This window comes from Eublepharis macularius, chromosome 10 (assembly GCF_028583425.1).
Source record: "Eublepharis macularius isolate TG4126 chromosome 10, MPM_Emac_v1.0, whole genome shotgun sequence".
Taxonomy (NCBI): domain Eukaryota; kingdom Metazoa; phylum Chordata; class Lepidosauria; order Squamata; family Eublepharidae; genus Eublepharis; species Eublepharis macularius.
This window is the reverse complement of record NC_072799.1, coordinates 4,825,577-4,844,056: the sequence shown is the minus strand read 5'-3', so window position 1 is coordinate 4,844,056 and position 18,480 is coordinate 4,825,577. Positions and strand designations below refer to the sequence as shown.

At 46.7% G+C, this 18,480-nt stretch overlaps 1 protein-coding gene across 1 annotated transcript in view; it reads right to left on the bottom strand.

Annotated features, from left to right (window-relative positions):
- Nucleotides 1–18,480, bottom strand: part of GFRA4 (GDNF family receptor alpha 4) — a 63,511-nt gene that overhangs the window by 14,233 nt on the left and 30,798 nt on the right. Inside the window, exons 3-6 of the mRNA XM_054990366.1 lie at nt 10,298–10,378; nt 7,332–7,677; nt 2,011–2,120; nt 453–587 (exon numbers count right to left, since the gene is read on the bottom strand). Of these exons, the coding sequence (XP_054846341.1) occupies nt 453–587; nt 2,011–2,120; nt 7,332–7,677; nt 10,298–10,378 (672 nt within the window). The remainder of the gene's footprint in view (nt 1–452; nt 588–2,010; nt 2,121–7,331; nt 7,678–10,297; nt 10,379–18,480) is intronic.

Sequence of the window (18,480 nt, the reverse complement as noted above, 5' to 3'; positions counted from 1 at the left end):
TGTCAGATGCACTTTATTGTAGCATAAGCTTTCGAAAGCCACAGCTCTCTTCGTCAGACGCATCTGACGAAGAGAGCTGTGGTTCTCGAAAGCTTATGCTACAATAAAGTTGGTTAGTCTTAAAAGTGCTACTGAACTCTTTACTATTTTGCGACTACAGAGTAACATAGCTAACTCCTCTGAAAGTATAAGCGCTAAGGCACTGTGAAGAGGCCGAGAAAGTAAGTGGGGGCTGTGCTGTGGCCCAGCGGGGATGACTGTGGCCTGTGGCCTTCCTGACAGCCGTTTTGAGGGGGGTTGTTGAGGATAGAGCAAGATATTAACCTAGAGCAGCTCACTGCATTTCTTCATCGCGGCATAATCCCTGTTGATGTTTTAATGGCTCGTGGGCCCCAATGGAATTCCGCAGCCGTGGACAGACCTGACAAAAGGCTTTTAAAAGAAATACTCACGCAGGCAGATGTTTTCCGTGAAGAGATGTAGAAAGCTCTCACACTCTTCCTGCCGGTTGCCGCTGGTGTTACAAGTGCACCAGGGTGCGATACTAGAGGTGGAGTTATCAATGTAGTTCGGTGTGATGGGACTACCTGCCAAGGGTGGGGGTGGAGAAAGAAAGAGAGAGAAAGAGAATGGGAGAGCTGACCGAAGAGAGCAATCAAACCCTTATTAATATATGAGGGTCCCCGGAGTAGGCCTGAAACAGCTGTTCTGAATCCATGAGCTCAGTTCATTTCAGCTGAAGCAAAGAAGCTGCATTCTTGTGCATGCTAGGAGTTTCCTTTCTCCTTCTCCAGGGCAGAACTGCATGAAGCAAAGAACGCAAGGGTGCCACCAAAAATGGCAGCCCTGTGCCAGAGGTTTAGTTGCATTTGCCTTCTGCCTCAGTGTCATCACCATCTGAGGCTCCACCAATGTCAGTCAAGGGTGGGAAAATTTACCTCTGAAGGAGACAACTGCTAAATAGAATTAGGCATGATAAAGAGGGAAGGGGAGAACTTGACTCAAGGTTGCCATTTTTGATGGCAGCCAACGTTTTTCATAATAATACTCCGCCCAGTAATTAAGGAGAAGGGGAGGAGTAACATTTTGAAATTTGGCTGTGTTGTCATATATTTTGCTTACATTTTTTTTGTTGTAGCTTAAATCTATTATTCTGTACTCCAAGATTCTCTCTGCGCTTTCTATTGTCTTTTTTTCCTTCTTTTAAATAAAGTTATAATAAAGTGATAATACTCCGCCGTCCCTTATTCCTAAATCATCCAGAAAGTAGTTGCATGAAAACACCTTTGCAAGTTTTTATGAGCCTGCATACTTGCACACAGTCATTTCTAGCTTTCAATGGTTTGATGGGTGGAGGGAGAACCAACTGAATATCTCTTGCAGTTTATAACTAGTTTGCCTGGTTGTGGCGATAGTTATTTCCCAAGGCTTGCCAGGTGAGTGGCTGTTTCTAAACATATGTAAAACAATGCCTGCGATTAACGTTACAGATCCAATATTCAGTTATACGTATGCTTGCAAACACCATGGCTGCAAAAGCGAGACTGCAGCTTAAAAATTCAGCAGGTACCTTTATTAATATTGCTGAAAGGTCAAGAGCCGGAGAAACATACTAGGAACCCCAGAACAAATTCTGTCCCTGCTACTGATGCCTATCTGGCACACACCTTGGGCTTTGAATTAGATCTGTTATGTGAGTGTGTGTAATTGCTTCTGCAGTCTGTTAGGCATGTGTGTAATTGATTTTGGGGGTTATGTTCTAGCAGGTCACCTATGGTTGTCAGAATACAATGTAAAAATAAAGCATGCAGCTCTCTCGTAGCGCTCGACAATTTTGCAAGGAATCTTGAGCTGTCGGGTTGAGTAATTCAGCCACTTGTAGAATGTCTTGGGGGTGAGAGAAAGGAGGATCAGTGGGAAATATAGCATGCTAATATAAACGGGTTAATAGATTTTCGGGATTATTGAACACACCCCAATCATCAAACTTTGATAAAACCTGTTTTATACCAATGATTCCCGTATAGGCCAGGAGACAGGCTGCAAAGTTCTCCCTCCGGCATCCTGTTGCGGACTGTGTAGACGGCTGGCAGTTGAACTGGAATTCGGCATATCTAGATCTGGGAAGCGACAAAGAGATGCAAAGGGAAGTTATCTGATGTTTCTGTTCGCTGCTGAAATAAGCAGCCATATCTTGGCAGTGGCTCGCAAACCGAATGAGGTCAAGCTGATGGCACAAAAGGGTTCCTGGGTATTACCTAGCTGGGTTGTATTAACACCTGGCAGGAGAGGAATTTTGCCAGTAGACCTCGTTGAGGAGAAAGTGAAGAACTGGAGGAGGCCTCGTTGCCTGGTTTGGATCGGGGCTGCATGGGAAAAGGGGGGGGGGGGTTAACCCTTCGTCCCCACATGCACATGCAAATCAAAATAGGATCCCCACTAGAGATGGGCACGAACCGGAAAAAAACCCGAACCATGCGGTTTGTGGTTCGTCAAATTTCACGAACTACGAACTTTCACGAACCTGCCCCTGGTTCACTAATTGGTTCATTTGGTTCATGAAAACGTCACATCCGGGTCAGAAAATCACCACTTCCGGGCCAGCAGAAGGTCACTTCCGGGTCAGCAGAAGGTCTGCAGGAAGTCCATCCCATTGCCCAGGAAACTGACTGATTGGCACCAGGCTGTCTTTAGTCACGAACCAAAAAACGAACCAAACGAACCAGCCTAAATTTCGTGGTGGTTTGTAAGAAATGGGATCTGATGAACTGTGTTTCGTGAACCACGAACTGGCCTGGTTTGTGCTTAATTTTGGTTCGTATTTCAGTTTGTGCCCATCTCTAATCCCCACCCATGTACCTTTTCCCCTGAATCATAGAATCATAGGGTTGGAAGGTACCTCTAGGGTCATCTAGTCCAACCCCCTGAAAGGATTAATAGTACTGTGGTGAGAAGCAGCTTCACTTGGAGCTAAGCTACAAGAGGAGGAGCACATGAAGGGAGTCACACTGTTAGCTGGGAAGCTGATTGGAAGGCTTTGTCAATTTCTCCTCTCTACAGAGCCAGAGAGATCCCTGCTCAGGGGGGTTTGTTTATTTCCTCTTTGCCTCCTAGAAGGGGAGGTGAAACTGACAGAGCCTTGGGGAGGGGAAGAGGAAATTAACAAACTCTCTGAGGAGCCTTCTTTGCTGGCTCTGTAGAGAGGGGAAATTAACAAAGCCTTCCGATCTCTTTTAAAACTCAGCTTCCCAGCTAACATTGTGACTCCCTTCACGTGCTCCTCCTCTAGCAATTTGTCTCTTCTAGCTTGGCTCTTAGTGGAACTTCCCCAGCTACCCACCCCCAAGCTGTAATTCAGCTTTAAAAGAAGCTGGGGGTGATCTGTGAGAATGCTAACCAGCCTAGCTTGATCCTAAGAGAAAGCGACTGACCCAAGATCACCCAATTAGCTTCATTCTTGCATGGCTGTGATTCAGATATTTATAATGTAGACAGTCCTGGTTACAAGACCACAGACGAGAAAGACAGAGAACTGAATTCCAGTTAAGGGTCGTGGTCCTGAGGGCAGAACTCATGGAATCATGTCAAAGCATGGGTCCTTTCTGGTCCCATTCAGATTTGTAACAACAACAACAGCAACACCAACAACAGCAGTGTGCTCTGGACAGATTAGGGCCCCACTCAGAGTGCTGAACAAAGTCAGTGTTATTATTATCCCCACAATACAGCTGGAGAGCTGGGCTGAGAGGAGTGGCTCACCCAAGGCCAGCTGCTGGGCTCAGGGCAGGAATGGGAGTTAAAACAGCAGAATGCTGATTTGCAACCCGACCATTTTACCACTATGCTACTGCAGCGTTTTTAGACAGATTAGTGCCCCCACTCAGAGTGGTGAACAAGATCAGCTGAGGAGCCGGGGCTGAAAGGAGTACCTGACCCAAGGCCAGCTACTGAGCTCATGGCAGGGGTGGGAGTCAAACTAGCAGAGTGCTGATTTGCCCCCCCAACCACTTCACCACTGTGCAGCCCTCATAAGAACTATGCTTTGAGACAGATTAGTGCCCACTCAGAGCAGTGAACAAAGTCAGTGTTTTTCTTCCCACAGTTCAGCTGGGGAGTTGGGCTGAGAGGAGTGGCTGACCCAAGGCCACCAGCTGAGCTCATGGCAGTCATGGGAGTCAAACTAGCAGAGTGCTGATTTGCAAGCCAACCCTAAGACCACCTGCAGAATTCATGGCAGTAGAGAGATGCAAACCGACAGAGTGCTGATTCACAGCCCAACCACTTAGTGCCCCGCTAAGAGGGAACAAAGTCAGTGTTGTTATTATCCCCAGAATGCAGCTTGGGCTCAGAGTGGCTCACTCAACACAGAGATCATGGCAGTAGTGAGACTCCAACCAGCAGAGTGTTGATTCACAGTCCAAACACTTAACCACTAAACTACAGCAGCTCTATATAATAACTGCTCTTATATACTACTCTTTTAGACAGATGAGTGCCACACTCAGAGCAGTGAACAAAATCAGTGTTATTATCCCCACAATGCAGCTGGGGAGCTGAGCTGAGAGGAGTGGCTGACCCAAGGCCACCTGCTGAGCTCATGGCAGGACTGGGAGCTGAACCAGCAGAGTGCTGATTCACAGCCCAACCACTTCATCACTATGCTACAGCAGCTCGTATAATAATGACTGTGCTTATATAGATTCATAGAGTTGGAAGGGGCCTTACATACCGCTCTTCTAGACAGATCAGTGCCCCACTCAGAGCAGTGAGCAAAGTCATTGTTGTTATTATCCCCACAATTCAGCTGGGAAGCTGGGCTGAGAGGAGGGGCTGACCCAAGGCCACCTGCTGAGCTCATGGCAGGAGTGGGATTCAAACCAACAGAGTGCTGGCTCGGAGCCCAGCCACTTAACCACTATACTACAGCAGGGAGCTAGCAGACTGGGCTGGCTGTTAATTCCAGGCATCAGCAGGGAGAGTAAAAATGTAAATTTTTTTGTCCTTCATTTTGCCAGAAAAGAAAAACAGCTTTTGACTGGAACGCCCTTAGTCCTGGGCTGACTTGAGTTATCTCTCCACCACGGCCAATCTGCCAGTGAGTTCTTGCAAGTGCTGTGGTGAGGAGCAGGGAATGTAAAGGGGGGGGGGGGTGTTAGTGAGAGATGGAGGGGGGGCTGCTACAGCCATCTTGACCCGTTACTGTCCTCCCCCCCCAATTGTTTCTGACATTTTTATTGCTTACGCAGGCACATATGTACATCAGAGGCACCCAGAGTAGCCCTGGAAGGATTTGGGCATGCCTGGTTTGCCATGCAGTGTTTCAGGACACCCCGGGAAGGAGAAAGGAGGGAACATGGGGAACTCTGGCTCGTGGGCAGGGCTGAAAAGAGGTGTGAAGGGTGGTGAGCAGGGGTAGGGAGGGTGGTCTGAGGTACCCTCAGTCAGTACCACCAACTGAGCCACCAAGTGAACACAGATCCAGAGGAGTTAGCCGTGTTAGTCTGTAGTTGCAAAACAGAAAAGAGTCCAGTAGCACCTTTAAAATGAACCAACTTTATTGTAGCATCAGCTTTCGAGAACCACAGCTCTCTTTGTCAGATGCAACTTTATTGTAGCATCAGCTTTCGAGAACCACAGCTCTCTTTGTCAGATGCAACTTTATTGTAGCATCAGCTTTCGAGAACCACAGCTCTCTTCGTCAGATGCAACTTTACTGTAGCATCAGCTTTCGAGAACCACAGCTCTCTTTGTCAGATGCAACTTTATTGTAGCATCAGCTTTCGAGAAGCACAGCTCTCTTTGTCAGATGCAACTTTATTGTAGCATCAGCTTTTGAGAACCACAGCTCTCTTCGTCAGATGCAACTTTACTGTAGCATCAGCTTTCGAGAACCACAGCTCTCTTTGTCAGATGCAATAAACTTGGTCCGTCTTAGAGGTGCTACTGGACTCTTTACCAACTGAACAGCACCCACAGAGCCAAGAGCCGGAGACTCCCAGGGACAGGCTTTTGCCGTCCTATGCTTTTCTTCTAGGTTATCAAAAGCAGCTTAATAGCTCCGGCTGGCCTGAACTCCTCAGAGTGCAGCTGCTAAGCAGGGTTGGCCCTGATCAGTCCTTGGATGGGAGACCAGCAAGGAAAAGTGGGGCTGCCATGCAGAGGAAGGCAATGCCAAACCTTCTCGGTTCATCTCTTGCTTTGAAACCCACGTTCCCAGGGTTGGCATGAGTTGGCTGAGACTTGATAGCACATCACCATCATCATCATCAACATCAACATCAACATCATACTATCTTTCCACTGGGCCTGCAATTCGGAGCTGTTCCACCAGGCATACAACGGCTGAGGCGGGCGTCTTCCTCTCTCAATTGGCCTCCCAACTGGGGGTGGGGAATGTGATCCCCCCTGGTCTGCTCAACATCAAACAGCTTGCCACCCATCCCCAAGGGGTTCTTGATATAGAAGCAGGGCTGGATCTATGGGGGGGGGCAGAGGGGGTCGCTTGCCCCGGGTGCTGCCAAAGGGCGCCGGAGTGGCTGCTGGCCGGGAACGCACACTCCCGGCCCTCTGGCAGCCGTGCGGGTGGTGGCGTGGGAGGGCTTGGGAGGCCCCCCATGCTGCCCTGGGCACCTTCCCTGCTGATGGAGCAGCAAGCTTGACGCGTGCTCCTGGCCCTCCAGCGGCGGCGTGGGTGGCTGCGTGACAGGGATAAGAGAGCTGTGGCAGCTGGAATGGCAGGCACGCTCCCGGGGGAGGGGGGCGCCCTGCATGATGATGTCATGGACACGATGTCATCACACACTCCTGGGAGCACACGCAGGGACAGGGGTGCCACCACACTTGGGTTGCCCCGGGTGCTGCCAACTCAAGATACGAGAATGCCGCTGTGTTTTTACTGAAGTGTTTTAATTATTATGCTGCCTGTTTTATGTTTCTTCTGTGATCCGCTTTGAGCCTGGCTTTCAGGGAGAGCGGAACACAAATGTAATAAATAAATAAATAAATAAAAAAATCCTCAGCAGCAAAAGCTCTTCCCTGACTGGTGCACCAGCAGTCTGAAAGTGTGTTGCATTAGCGTTGCCAACTTCCAGGTGGGGCCAGGCGATCACTCAGAGTTACAACTGATCTCCAGACTAGAGAAATCTGTTCTCCTGGAGAAAATGGCTGATTTGGCGGATGGGCTCTATGGCACTACACCCTACCTTCCCCAGGACTCACCCCCAGATTTCCAGAAATTTCCCAAACCTGCCCGCATCCAATTCCATGGATTATCACAACTTCTGAATGCAGCCACTGTTTCCAGCCCTTTGCGACTGAAAAATGCACGCTACCTGCAAACGTAGTTCCCCCGGCAGGCATCCAGTGGGGCCAGGCAGTTGGGCTTCTCCTTGGCTTCATAAGAGCAAGCAGGCACAATGGTCTGCCGGCGCCGTTCAGCGCAGGCTGTGTCGTCACAGGGGCAGAAGAGGAGCTCGTGCGTGTATTCTGGGGGCACGCGGTCAAAGAACTTCCTCAGGGCCTTGTGGCACTTGGAGCGATTGCAGGTATCTGCCCGGGCTACGCGCCGGATGCAGAAGGAGACGTACTCTGTCCGGAGGCGCTGGCACATCTCGTCTACGTTGCAGGCCTTGGCAGCATCCAGACAGCGGTTTACTTGGGTCACCTCATTCTCAGAACCTGTGCAGGAATGTCAATTGGACTTAGTATCTTGGAGGGAACTCTGGGAAGCAATTTAAAGGTAGGAATGTGCACTTGGAAAATTTATCAGAATCTGAACCTGACATACTAATCCAAATAAAGTTTTCTCCAAATTTTGGACCACTTCTATTTTTCTAGTGCTATGATGTTTATGACAGCAATAAATTTTAAGTTTTGATTCTTCCTTATGATCTGATGTCTCTCGTCATCCCATTGTGAGAAGTAGGGTAGGGACAAGAGTGGAGACTAAGCACAGATGTGCCTGACAGGCATATTAGCCAACCAGATCATTTAACCCATTTTCCTACCAAATAGCAGCACCCTTGATTTTTGCGCACAGCATTTCCTCCAGTTGCACTGCTGCTCACTAGAGGCTTCTTATTCAATATTGCCAAGGGTGCTGCTGCTTGCCTGAGTCATTCCAGTTATTGAGGATTCATCCAGTGTAGTTAATAGCTGCACTGGCAGCAAAGAGGGAAGGAGGCAGGTTTTTTTGTAGTAGGCCGAATTCCCTCCCATAGGAGGCTTGCTGCATGCTTGGCATCTTTGGGGAAAGGGGCAAAAGTTTTCCCGTTATTCTGTGTAAAACGGGAAGGGCTGCCATTTCGCAGGCCAGAGCAACTGTTCTCCATTCTTGTGGTTGCCAGCCTCCAGGTGGAGCCTGGAGATCTCCCAGAATTACAGCTGCTATCCAGGCCACAGAGATCAGTTCCCCTGGAGAACCTGGCTGCTTTGGAGGGTGGACTCTACGGAATTATAATCTGCTGAGCTTCAGCCCCTTTCCAAACTCCACCCTCATCAGGCTCCAGGTATTTCCCAACCCTGAGACGGCAACCCTATCCATTCTCCTCTTTTCCCTAAGAAACGCCTTCCCATTTTGCAGAGGCGAAGTAACTGAGATTTTACTCTTTGACAATAAAACACAATAAACACACACAAGTGTTTTCCACATTGTGGAGGGGCTCTAGAGGGTGTTTAGATTTTTTTTCAGGAGCCTGTTTTAGATTTTAATCGTTGAATGGTATATATGATGATTCTAATAATATCCTTGAGAGACTGATTCGGGGGATGGTGTGATTGACAGATTAAATTATTGATGCTTCTGGAAAAGAAATCTGCACTTCACCATCAAAGGCAGGAGGAGACGCTCCAGATAGGTAGGAAATGTGGGATCTCGGAGAGATTTTATCTTTCTTTTATTTATTTTAATGCCACCCTTTCTACAAGGTGCTCAGGACAGTCTGTCTCTCCTTCCCTTTCCATTTTATTCTAACGACAACCCTATGGGGTAGTCTAGGTTGAGAATAAATGCTTGCCTACATGGCAGAGTAGGGACTTGTACTCAGGTGTATTGGGTCAGACAGTAACCATTACGCCACACTGTGTTTCTCTGGTAGGGGTGCCAATCTCCAGGTGGTGGCTGGAGATCTTGAATTGCAAGTGATCTCCAGGCCACCAAGAGTTCCCTTGGAGAAAACAGCTGCTTTGGAGGGGGTAACCTGTGACATTTATACTCCACTGAGGTCCCTCTCCTTTCCTAAACCCCCCCTCCCTAGGCTCCACTCCCCCAAATCTCTAGGAATTTCCCAACCCAGAGTTGGCAATCCTACTCTTCAGTGAGCTTCATGGCTGAGCAGGAATTTGAACCCATAACCACTGCACCACACTGCCTCTCCCTGGTTAGACCCACACTCTAACAAATTGCCTCTCTGTTAAGATACAGGTTGATCCAAAAGAAAAGCTGAGAGTGTTGGGGTGTATGTGGGGACTGGCTGCGTACGTGGGAGATTCACTTCCCAGCAGTTTTGGACCTCCTTCCAAACTCAATTCCACCAGCAGGAAGTGGGCATTAGAATTTGGCAAAGGCACCTGTCAGCCAGTCACAAAGAATAATTGTGAGTGAAAGGCAGAGAATGCACGATTTGCTGGTGCGGATGAGAAGTGCTTGCCAAGAGAAAGCACAAGTGGCCACTGTGGAATTGCAGGTGAATTGGGCCCTCAAAGGCACAGCCTCTTCCAGAAACGCAAACAGCTCAGAGAGATGAGCTGGGAGCCCGAGGACCCAATTACACAGCGCTCTGTATCTCCCCAATGAAAGGTAAAGGCGGTCCCCTGTGCAAGCACCGAGCCATTACTGTCCCATGGGGGGACGTTGCATCACGACCTTAGTAGATGCATGTGTGTGAGATATGGATCAGGGCCACGGCGCTGGAAAAGAAGAGTTAACCCTTTCCTCTCTTCCCGTTTTCCTTATTACTCAAAGTAGAGGGAAAAGGTGTGATACCTTTTCCCCTAGTTGGGTTCATAACAGCTTTGGAGAAGGGCATTTCTCTTGGGGAAGGGGCACAACAAAAGGCTTACCCTCCCGCCTTTCTCCAGTGCTTTGGCCCCGATCCAAATCAGACCCCTTTACAACTCGACAAGTCAGTGGATCCTTAGAGATTCTGCCCAGGATCATGAGTAACATAACGTTCTTGCAATAATCCGAAGTCCATCTTTGTGACCCCTTGAGCGGAAATGATTGCCATGGAGTGCAGGGGTGGGGGGAGAGAGAGGAGGCCAAGAGAAACTCGAAATTGCTTGCACACAAAGCACGTACCTGCAGTGATGGAAGCCAGCCGGACATAGTCAAAGCCCCTCACAAACGGTTCGTAAGGGGAACTCTCCATAACATTCATACCTGAGAAGAGCAGAAACATTGCTGGGAAAAAAACTGCAGCTCCTCAGTCAATATATGGATGGGATGTGGGGTATGGATGAAGTCAGAAAAGGAGAGCCGAGGGTGTTTTTCAACGCTTTTCATAGGCTGGTTTCTCAACCCTTTCTCTTTTACGTATTATAACTTTTTATAGTATTTTCTCTCTTGCCAGCCAGGGACAGAGCTATTTTCAACCTTAAGCGATTTACCATCCTCTGTTTTAGAAAACAGTCAAAAATGTGCTGTGTATAAAAATCCGGGAGAGAAAAAAAATCTATAATTGGTCAAATAAATGCATATTGTTACAGTATGCCTGCCTTGGAGAGGAGGGTGGGGGGAAGCTATACTGAAGCCACAGAGAAATTCTGCACGGCTGTAAATCAACATGTTTTTAATGGTTATATCAACAGATTGCTCTGCACCTTTCTTTGGAAAATAACGGAGGTACCCAAGGAGAAACTGATTAAAATCAATGATTGTAAATGAAGGCCTTCTGCTTGGTGATCTAAATAATGACTTCTGGTGGTGGGTTTAAATCAGTCCTGCCAACCTGAGGTTGCCTACTGATGCCGTGCTTCTGCATATCACCCCCCCCCCCGTTTCTCTACCCGTTTAGTTATCTGGCTCTGTTTTCTTTTCTTAATGGTATATTAGGGTGCTCAGATCCGATGGCAATGACAAGGGATTCTTAGCCCCAAAGTCATAGATCCGGAGGAGTTAGCCGTTTTAGTCTGTAGTTGCAAAATAGTAAAGAGTCCAGTTCTGACACAGTAGCACCTTAAAGACTAACCAACTTTATTATATCATAAGCTTTCGAGAACCATAGCATCTGACAAAGACAGCTGTGGTTCTCGAAAGCTTATGCTACAATAAAGTTGGTTAGTCTTAAAGATGCTACTGGATTCTTTGCTATTTAGCCCAAAGGGTGTCTCTCTCCTTTGTGATTTGGTTAGATTGCCTCTGTTAAAAGTGAACAGCCCCTGTTCTTAATGGTCACATGGGCAATTGCCCCCAAACAGCGCTTCCCTCAACTCTAGCCCATCATTTTTATTTATTTATATCATTTATAGTCCGCCTTTCTCATTGAGACTCAAGGCGGATTACACAAGGCGAGATTAGTACAGTCAATTTCAAGGGCATTTCCATAAACGATGCCATAGGGTAAATAGATACAAGTTCACAAAGACCTAGCATTAGTAGGAATCCAATACAACATAGAGGTGAGGCTAGGTACCCTAACTCATTAGCGGATCATCAGCTGAGATCCCCTGCCTACAATACAACCCTCCTATCTGAGTAAAAAGCCTTTTTGAATAATTTGTCTTCACAACAACTGATGCAGTTTAAGCTGAGAAAGAGTGCAATAGGAATTCATGAACTGAGCTTTATGGCTGAGAAGGCATGTGGACTCAGATACTTGTCTGAGATTCTCTCTGTTGCAGTGGGTGCTTTAATGTGCCTTGGACATTGTGGGGGGCTGTATGTCTTGCTGTATGTATGTGTAACTCTCTTGATAGTAAGTTGTTTAAGGTGGAAATGCCACGTGACTCCTTCTCTCTCTGTGTTTCCTTTGGGAGATTCTCTCTTCCTGCCTCATGGCCTTCCCAAACAGAAGGATATATTTTTCAGAGGTCCTGCCATGAATACTCATCCACATACTCACATCCAGCCTGGAAGCTGCTCAAGATGGCTGTGGTATAGGGAATTGATTTTTTAAGCTAAGACACTTTCTTTCTACTCTACTTGGTATCTGAAGAAGTGAATGGAATCTACCTCAATAAACTGTAAGTACTATCTTTTCTGCAATTTAATTGACTGAAGATTCACTACTGCACATTGGGGAAAATGCTTCTGACTGGGTAACTTTGCCACCAAACTATTTGTAATACTAACTACTATATCACAACGAGACTGCTGAAAATGTATGCTTATTACTCTGGAAGATACCTATCCCTTTAAGGGGTGGGGGTGGAAGAAGTGAGTTTTGTCCTTTTTGTAGGTAATTACATATGTATGAATGTGGGGGCAGGATCTAAGGAGGTCAAAGAGGTTTTTTACCTCCCCCAAGGGATGCTATCCAGCCACACTTGTACTAGACAGCCAGTGTGGTGTAGTAACCAACAAAAAAGGAGGGGCCCCTCCTTTTTTGTTAGTGTGGTGTAGTGGCTAGAATGTCAGGCTAAGATGCAGAAAACCTAGGTTCAAATCTCCGGTCTACCACAAAACTCATTGAGTGACCTTGGGACAGGTACTCTCTCTCAGCCTAGCCTACCTCACAGAATTGTTGTGAGGATAAAATGAAAGGAGAACCTATATGCTGTGCCCTCAGCTCCTTGGAGGAAGGGTAGAATAAAAATGTGATCGATGAGACCCAGTTTTCTGATCAGATGATCTGTTAGTATCAAGGCCTGAAAGTCCAGAGGGTTCCATCCATAACACCTTGATTCCTTCCCCGGCCCCACCCATTGATTACGGCATTAAAAATCGGCAACCCAGCCTCTCCTTTGATTCCTCCATGTTCATGCAAGAGGCAAGAATGAGTGGATTTCCCCAATTCCATTCCTTAATGTACGTACTAGTTTTCAGATAATTATTTTTGTACGGAGGACCATTTAATCACGCAAACTCCAAATTTGCAGAGGTGGCTTGAATATAAATGCTGGGTATTTATTTCTGCTCTGCTTTTCTCATTGACAGTGAAGGTGGATTACACAGCTGAATTCAATACGATTAACAGGTGGGATGTCCAATAACCAATGCCATTGGGTTTGCAAATACAAAGTTTTTGAAATTTGAAAGCCAGTAGAAATCTGATATACAGCAAAACAGTGCTGAAACAAAGAATAAGCAATTAAACATTAAACAGCGCAGAAATTACCCAGTAGGAACATACTTACAGCTACAGACGGGATACAGCAGCATAATCTATACTCTTTAGTAATGCATCTCTTTGAACCATTTCCTTACAGTACAGCCTTCCTCCCTGTGCAAAAAAGTCCTTCTGAGTAATTCAGTTTTGCACAGTTTGTGGGAAGCCAGGAGAGTGTGAGCTTCTGTGACCTTTCCAGGCAGACCATTCCATAAGGAGGGAGCCACAGCAGGGAATGCAGCTGTTGATTTTGCCCATTTGCAGGGTGGCGAATGTAGAAGGCCCTGTTCAGATGAGCAAAGCTTCTCTGGAGGAGCAGAGGGTGAGAGGTGGTCTCACATACATAAGTGGAACCAAGGCCACAAACAGCCAAGGCCTTGAAGCAGGCCTGGTAATTGACAAGAAGCCCCTGGAGTGACTGCAGAACAGAAGTACTATGCATGCTCAGCCTAACTCCCGATAATAATCAGGATAATAATAAAATAATAAAATAAATCAGGATAATAGTAAAAGTATTAATATTCATGTAAAAAGACATGCGTTGACTGACTAGTTCAGTAGGGATGCTCAAACATCTGCCTGTTCAGCTTATGGCCTGTTCGTTGTTCTCAAACAACGACCCGAATTTTCGACAACCAGCTCAATAATTCGTTGATCCGTTTCGTCAGTGTTCATCAAATTGCTTCACCGTATTCCTTCACTGTGCTCTTTCCTAACCGTGCAGGGCAGTGCAACTGGCTTTTCATGCGTGCAACCTGATCAAGTTCTGTTCCCCCCCCTGCCCGCCCTGCTGTGTAAGTGCTCTGCTCAGCAGGCTGTTGTTTAAATAGACAATTAGATCACTCACACATCATACAGATCAGTCATAAATAAACGCTCTGTTTCAATCAAATCCTACCCTTTGGTGCTCATCTAATGAGTCCCTAGTGACGCTAATCATCACCGATTCGTTTGAATCTATGCACCGTTTTGCGAAAACCCTATGCAAGCCAGTTTGTTCAACTGAAGCTGAACAGATCGGGTGATCGACTTGCACCTTTTCAACAGCTTTGAACTTGGGGAATTCGACTGTCAACAGTGTTCATAGTGAAATCTGCAGCATCTGTAAGTTTAGCAAATAACTGAATGGCGATGTCAGAGATGCAGCTCCCAAGCTACTCCTATATTCCAGTACCTTGCTGCAGGCGTGCATAGGGGCAGACACCCTGAATGTGTGCTTAGAACATTGTTACTGGGCTTTTGAAGGTTCTAGCTGCTTCACAGGCTTTAGCTTATTGAAATCCTTACATCAGCCCTGCAAAGTGGGCCAGTATTATTAAATTATAATCCAGAGAGTGAGGTTGAAGCTTAGAAAGAGTGGCTTGGCCAAGCTGAGTTTTGCAATTGAGCCTTCTTCGTATCTGCACTCATAAAAGCACCTGCAATGAACTCCCTTCTCCCCTCCCCACCTCCATCGGCTTTATTCGGCTGTGTGCGTGCGTGAATGTGTGTGCGCACAGATCCATTTGTTTGCAGGCACCTTTAGAACACCCCCCCCCCAATCTCATCTCTTCTCATTGTTGGCTGCCCTTTTGTAGCAGAGCCTTGCGATAATGACATACGTCCCTGGCAGAAGCCTCCCTGCAGAAGACATCAAGCTAATTATATTCCATCACTTGTTCTCCTTTCATCCGCTCCAAGGACCGTAAAATGCTCCACCGTACCAACCCATCTCGCTGGGTATTATTGAGGCAAATAGTTTAGTAAGTTTTTAAAATATCAAAAACAAAACAGCCTCCTCCTGAGGAAGCTAAGACATTTATCTGGATCAGCACGTGGGCTGGCAGAGCTGCTAAGTGGGTGGTTTGCATACTCAGAGCTGGGCTATGGCTACTATGAAGGAAGGCATCCCAAATTCTGAAAGACGAGGCACATTTGCATATAGAATTTACACCATTTGCCTTTATTACAAGCCATAAGGAAGGGTATCCTGCTTAAATGGATTGGGAATCAGTTTGCGCAGATGAGAGAGAGGGATTATTTCCACAATGTGTGATCAGCTTGTGGAACTCACTGCCACAAGGTTTGGCGGCAGCCATTAGCTTAGACTGGGTTAAATGGGGATTTGACAAATTCAGAGAGGAAAGATCCATCAATGCCAGGGAGCCAGTTTGGTGTTGTGGTTAAGAGCAGCAGGACTCTAATCTGGAGAACCAGGTTTCAAGTCAAGTCAAGTTTATTATTACAGTCTGCAACCAGTACATATAAAACCATTTGCAAATCAGTTTAAAGAGAACCAGGTTTGATTCCCCACTCCTCTGCTTGAAGCCAGCTGGGTGACTTTGGGTCAGTCACAGCTCTCTCAGAGCTCTCTCAGCTCCATCCACCTCATAGGGTGATTGTCGTGAGGGTAATAATAACATAGTTTGTAAACCTCTCTGAGTGGGTGTTAAGTCATCCTGAAGGGCGGTCTATAAATTGAATGTTATGTTATGTTATTAATGTCTATTTACGTCTATAAGCTAAAGGGAGCCTCTGTCCACACCACTACCACATCACTCCCAGAAACCTTACCTGAGCAGGCAGCAGTAAAGGTACCAGTAATAAATAATAGCTTGGCCCAGAGCCTGGCAGCAGCCCTGGAACTTGAAGGGGTAGATCTCTATCCCACCACACACAAAGAAAATCCAAGCTCCAATGCACTCTCCCTGTCTCTCTCTCAAAATGCCAACAGCAACTGTCTCTCCCTCACTGTCTGCAAAAGCAGAGCTGGGAGCCCCCCTCCCTCCTGCTCTTTGCTTCCTTGTAACAAATTTGGAGCTCCACACTTGAAAGGAAGACCTGCCTATCAAGCTAAATTGGGCTTAGATTGGGGTTTCCAGGGCAACAGCAGGAGTTCAGACAGAGTTCAGGCTGTCCCTGCCTCCGGTTGCCAAGGAAATTGATTGACCACCTGTTTGTTTAGAACAGGGCCTCACAAACAGCTTGTTCACAAACAGCTGATTGGGCTGTTCGTGGCTTTTTTTAGTTCATATTGCTGTTCGTGCCCATCTCTAGTCGCGAGCAGAACTTGGGCTGCAGTACTGTAGCTTTCCACTCTGCGCCACGGGGCTCGCAAAAGAATAAATGGGCATAAATCTGACATTTGAAATCACAACGCTCAAAACCCAGTGGGAGAACATTTTGATCTTCCAGGACATTTCCTTGCTAACCTAAAAGTGTCTGTCCTCAGACAGAGAAACTTCAAGAGGAGATTACAACGTAGAGTCCCCCAGGTCCCCCTTACCTTCTCAGCAGGAGGCTCTTACCTCCTTCTTCATGCTTTAGTCCCATGCACATAGGGACAATGGCTTGTGCACTCATTGGGAGGGACACTGGCTCAGCAGAAGAGCCCCTGCTTTGCATGCGGAAGGTCCTAGGTTCAATCCTTGGCACCCCCAGTTAAAAAGAACATGTTGTAGGTGATGGGAAAGACCTCCGCGTGAGACTTTGGAGAGCTGCCGCCACTCCGAAGAGACAATACTGACCCTGATGGACCAACGGTCTGCTTCAGTATAAGGCAGCATCATGCGTGTTCAAGACTATGTTTGCCTCAGGTTGCACCAAAGCACAGGCGCACACATGCACACCGGTAGTGCTTCTTGCAATGATTTAACAAAGCAAAAGTGGGTGTTGGCAACAGATGCAAGTGACAAGAATGAACCAAGTATTGCAGAAAACAATGTATGCTCCAAATCTGGAATTCCTTATAGAAATTTTTCTAGTTAAACCCAAATGAATGAGGAATGGAGGCTTGAACGGAGAGATTGTGCAGAGCTGCAGTCTATCTGAGTAGACAATACTGAATGATAAGGTATATGGTAGCGTCAGGTATATGTATGCTTTTTATAATCTCTCTCTCTCTCTGGGCACAAACCGATGGAATGAGTGTCACCTGTCCCATTCTGCCCATAAAATGCAAACTGCAGGCGTACACAGTGGCTGTTTCCACACTACTTACCTTCATCCAGAACACTGTGGAACGTCGTGAAAAAAATGCGGAAGATAGTGTCTTCTTGTGCGAGTTTTGTGTGACATCGCACAAAACTCGTGCAAGAAGACACTATCTTCCGTGTTTTTTTCGCGACGTTCCTCAGCGTTCTGGATGAAGGTAAGTAGTGTGGAAATGACCAGCCTCAGTGTGCCTTGGGGCTGTGCAGGGAGGGTAGAGGAGGTTTAACTCTTCGACCCCCTACCAGTTTCGGACCCACACTCCCTGCGTTCTTGTTAGCATTTTAAAGGAAAGGCTGTGAGTTTTTAAAAGATGCACCTTTCCTCCTTTAAAATGCTAAAAGCAGAGCAGAGGTTTGAATAGCAACTTTGAGTGGAGGCTAGACTGCTAAATTCCCTCTCTTCTTCCTACCGAAATTGAGATTCTGCCTTCAATTTGCATGTTAAGGGTGGGATGAGATATACGATCTTCATCTTGTCTGCTTGTGTCTTCTTTTGGGGCCCCTCCAGCTCTAATAACCTTGGAGTCCAGTTCAGACATCTCCCCTTGAAAGTTTTCTAGCTTTTGAAACGTCTTCATAGCCATAATATCTAGAAGGATGGATTTGGCAACACCAAATAACAACAACAACAACATTCAATTTATATACTGCACTTAAGGACAACTTAATGCCCACTAAGAGCAGTTTACAAAGTGTGTTATTATTATTATTTATTTATTATTTATTTTATTCAATTTATACCCTCCCCTCCCCACAGATGGGCTCAGATTATCCTCATGACAATCACCCTGCGAGGTGGGTGGGGCTGAGAAATCTTTGAGAGAGCTGTGACTGACCCAAGGTCACCCAGCTGGCTTCAAGAGGAGGAGTGGATGGGAATCAAACCTCGTTCTCCAGATTAGAGTCCTGCCGCTCTTAACCACTATACCAAACTGGCTCTAATAGTAAAATTCAATTTATATACCATCCTTCAGGACAAGTTAATACCCATTCAGAAAGGTTTACAAAGTGTGTTATTGTTATCCTCATGGCAATCACCCTGCAAGGTGGGTGGGGCTGAGAGAGCTCTGACAGAGCTGTGACTGACCCAAGGTCCCCAGCTGGCTTCAAGCGGAGGAGTGGGGAATCAAACCTGGTTCTCCAGATTAGAGTCCTGCCGCTCTTAACCACTATACCAAACTGGCTCTAATAGTAAAATTCAATTTATATACCATCCTTCAGGACAACTTAATACCCATTCAGAA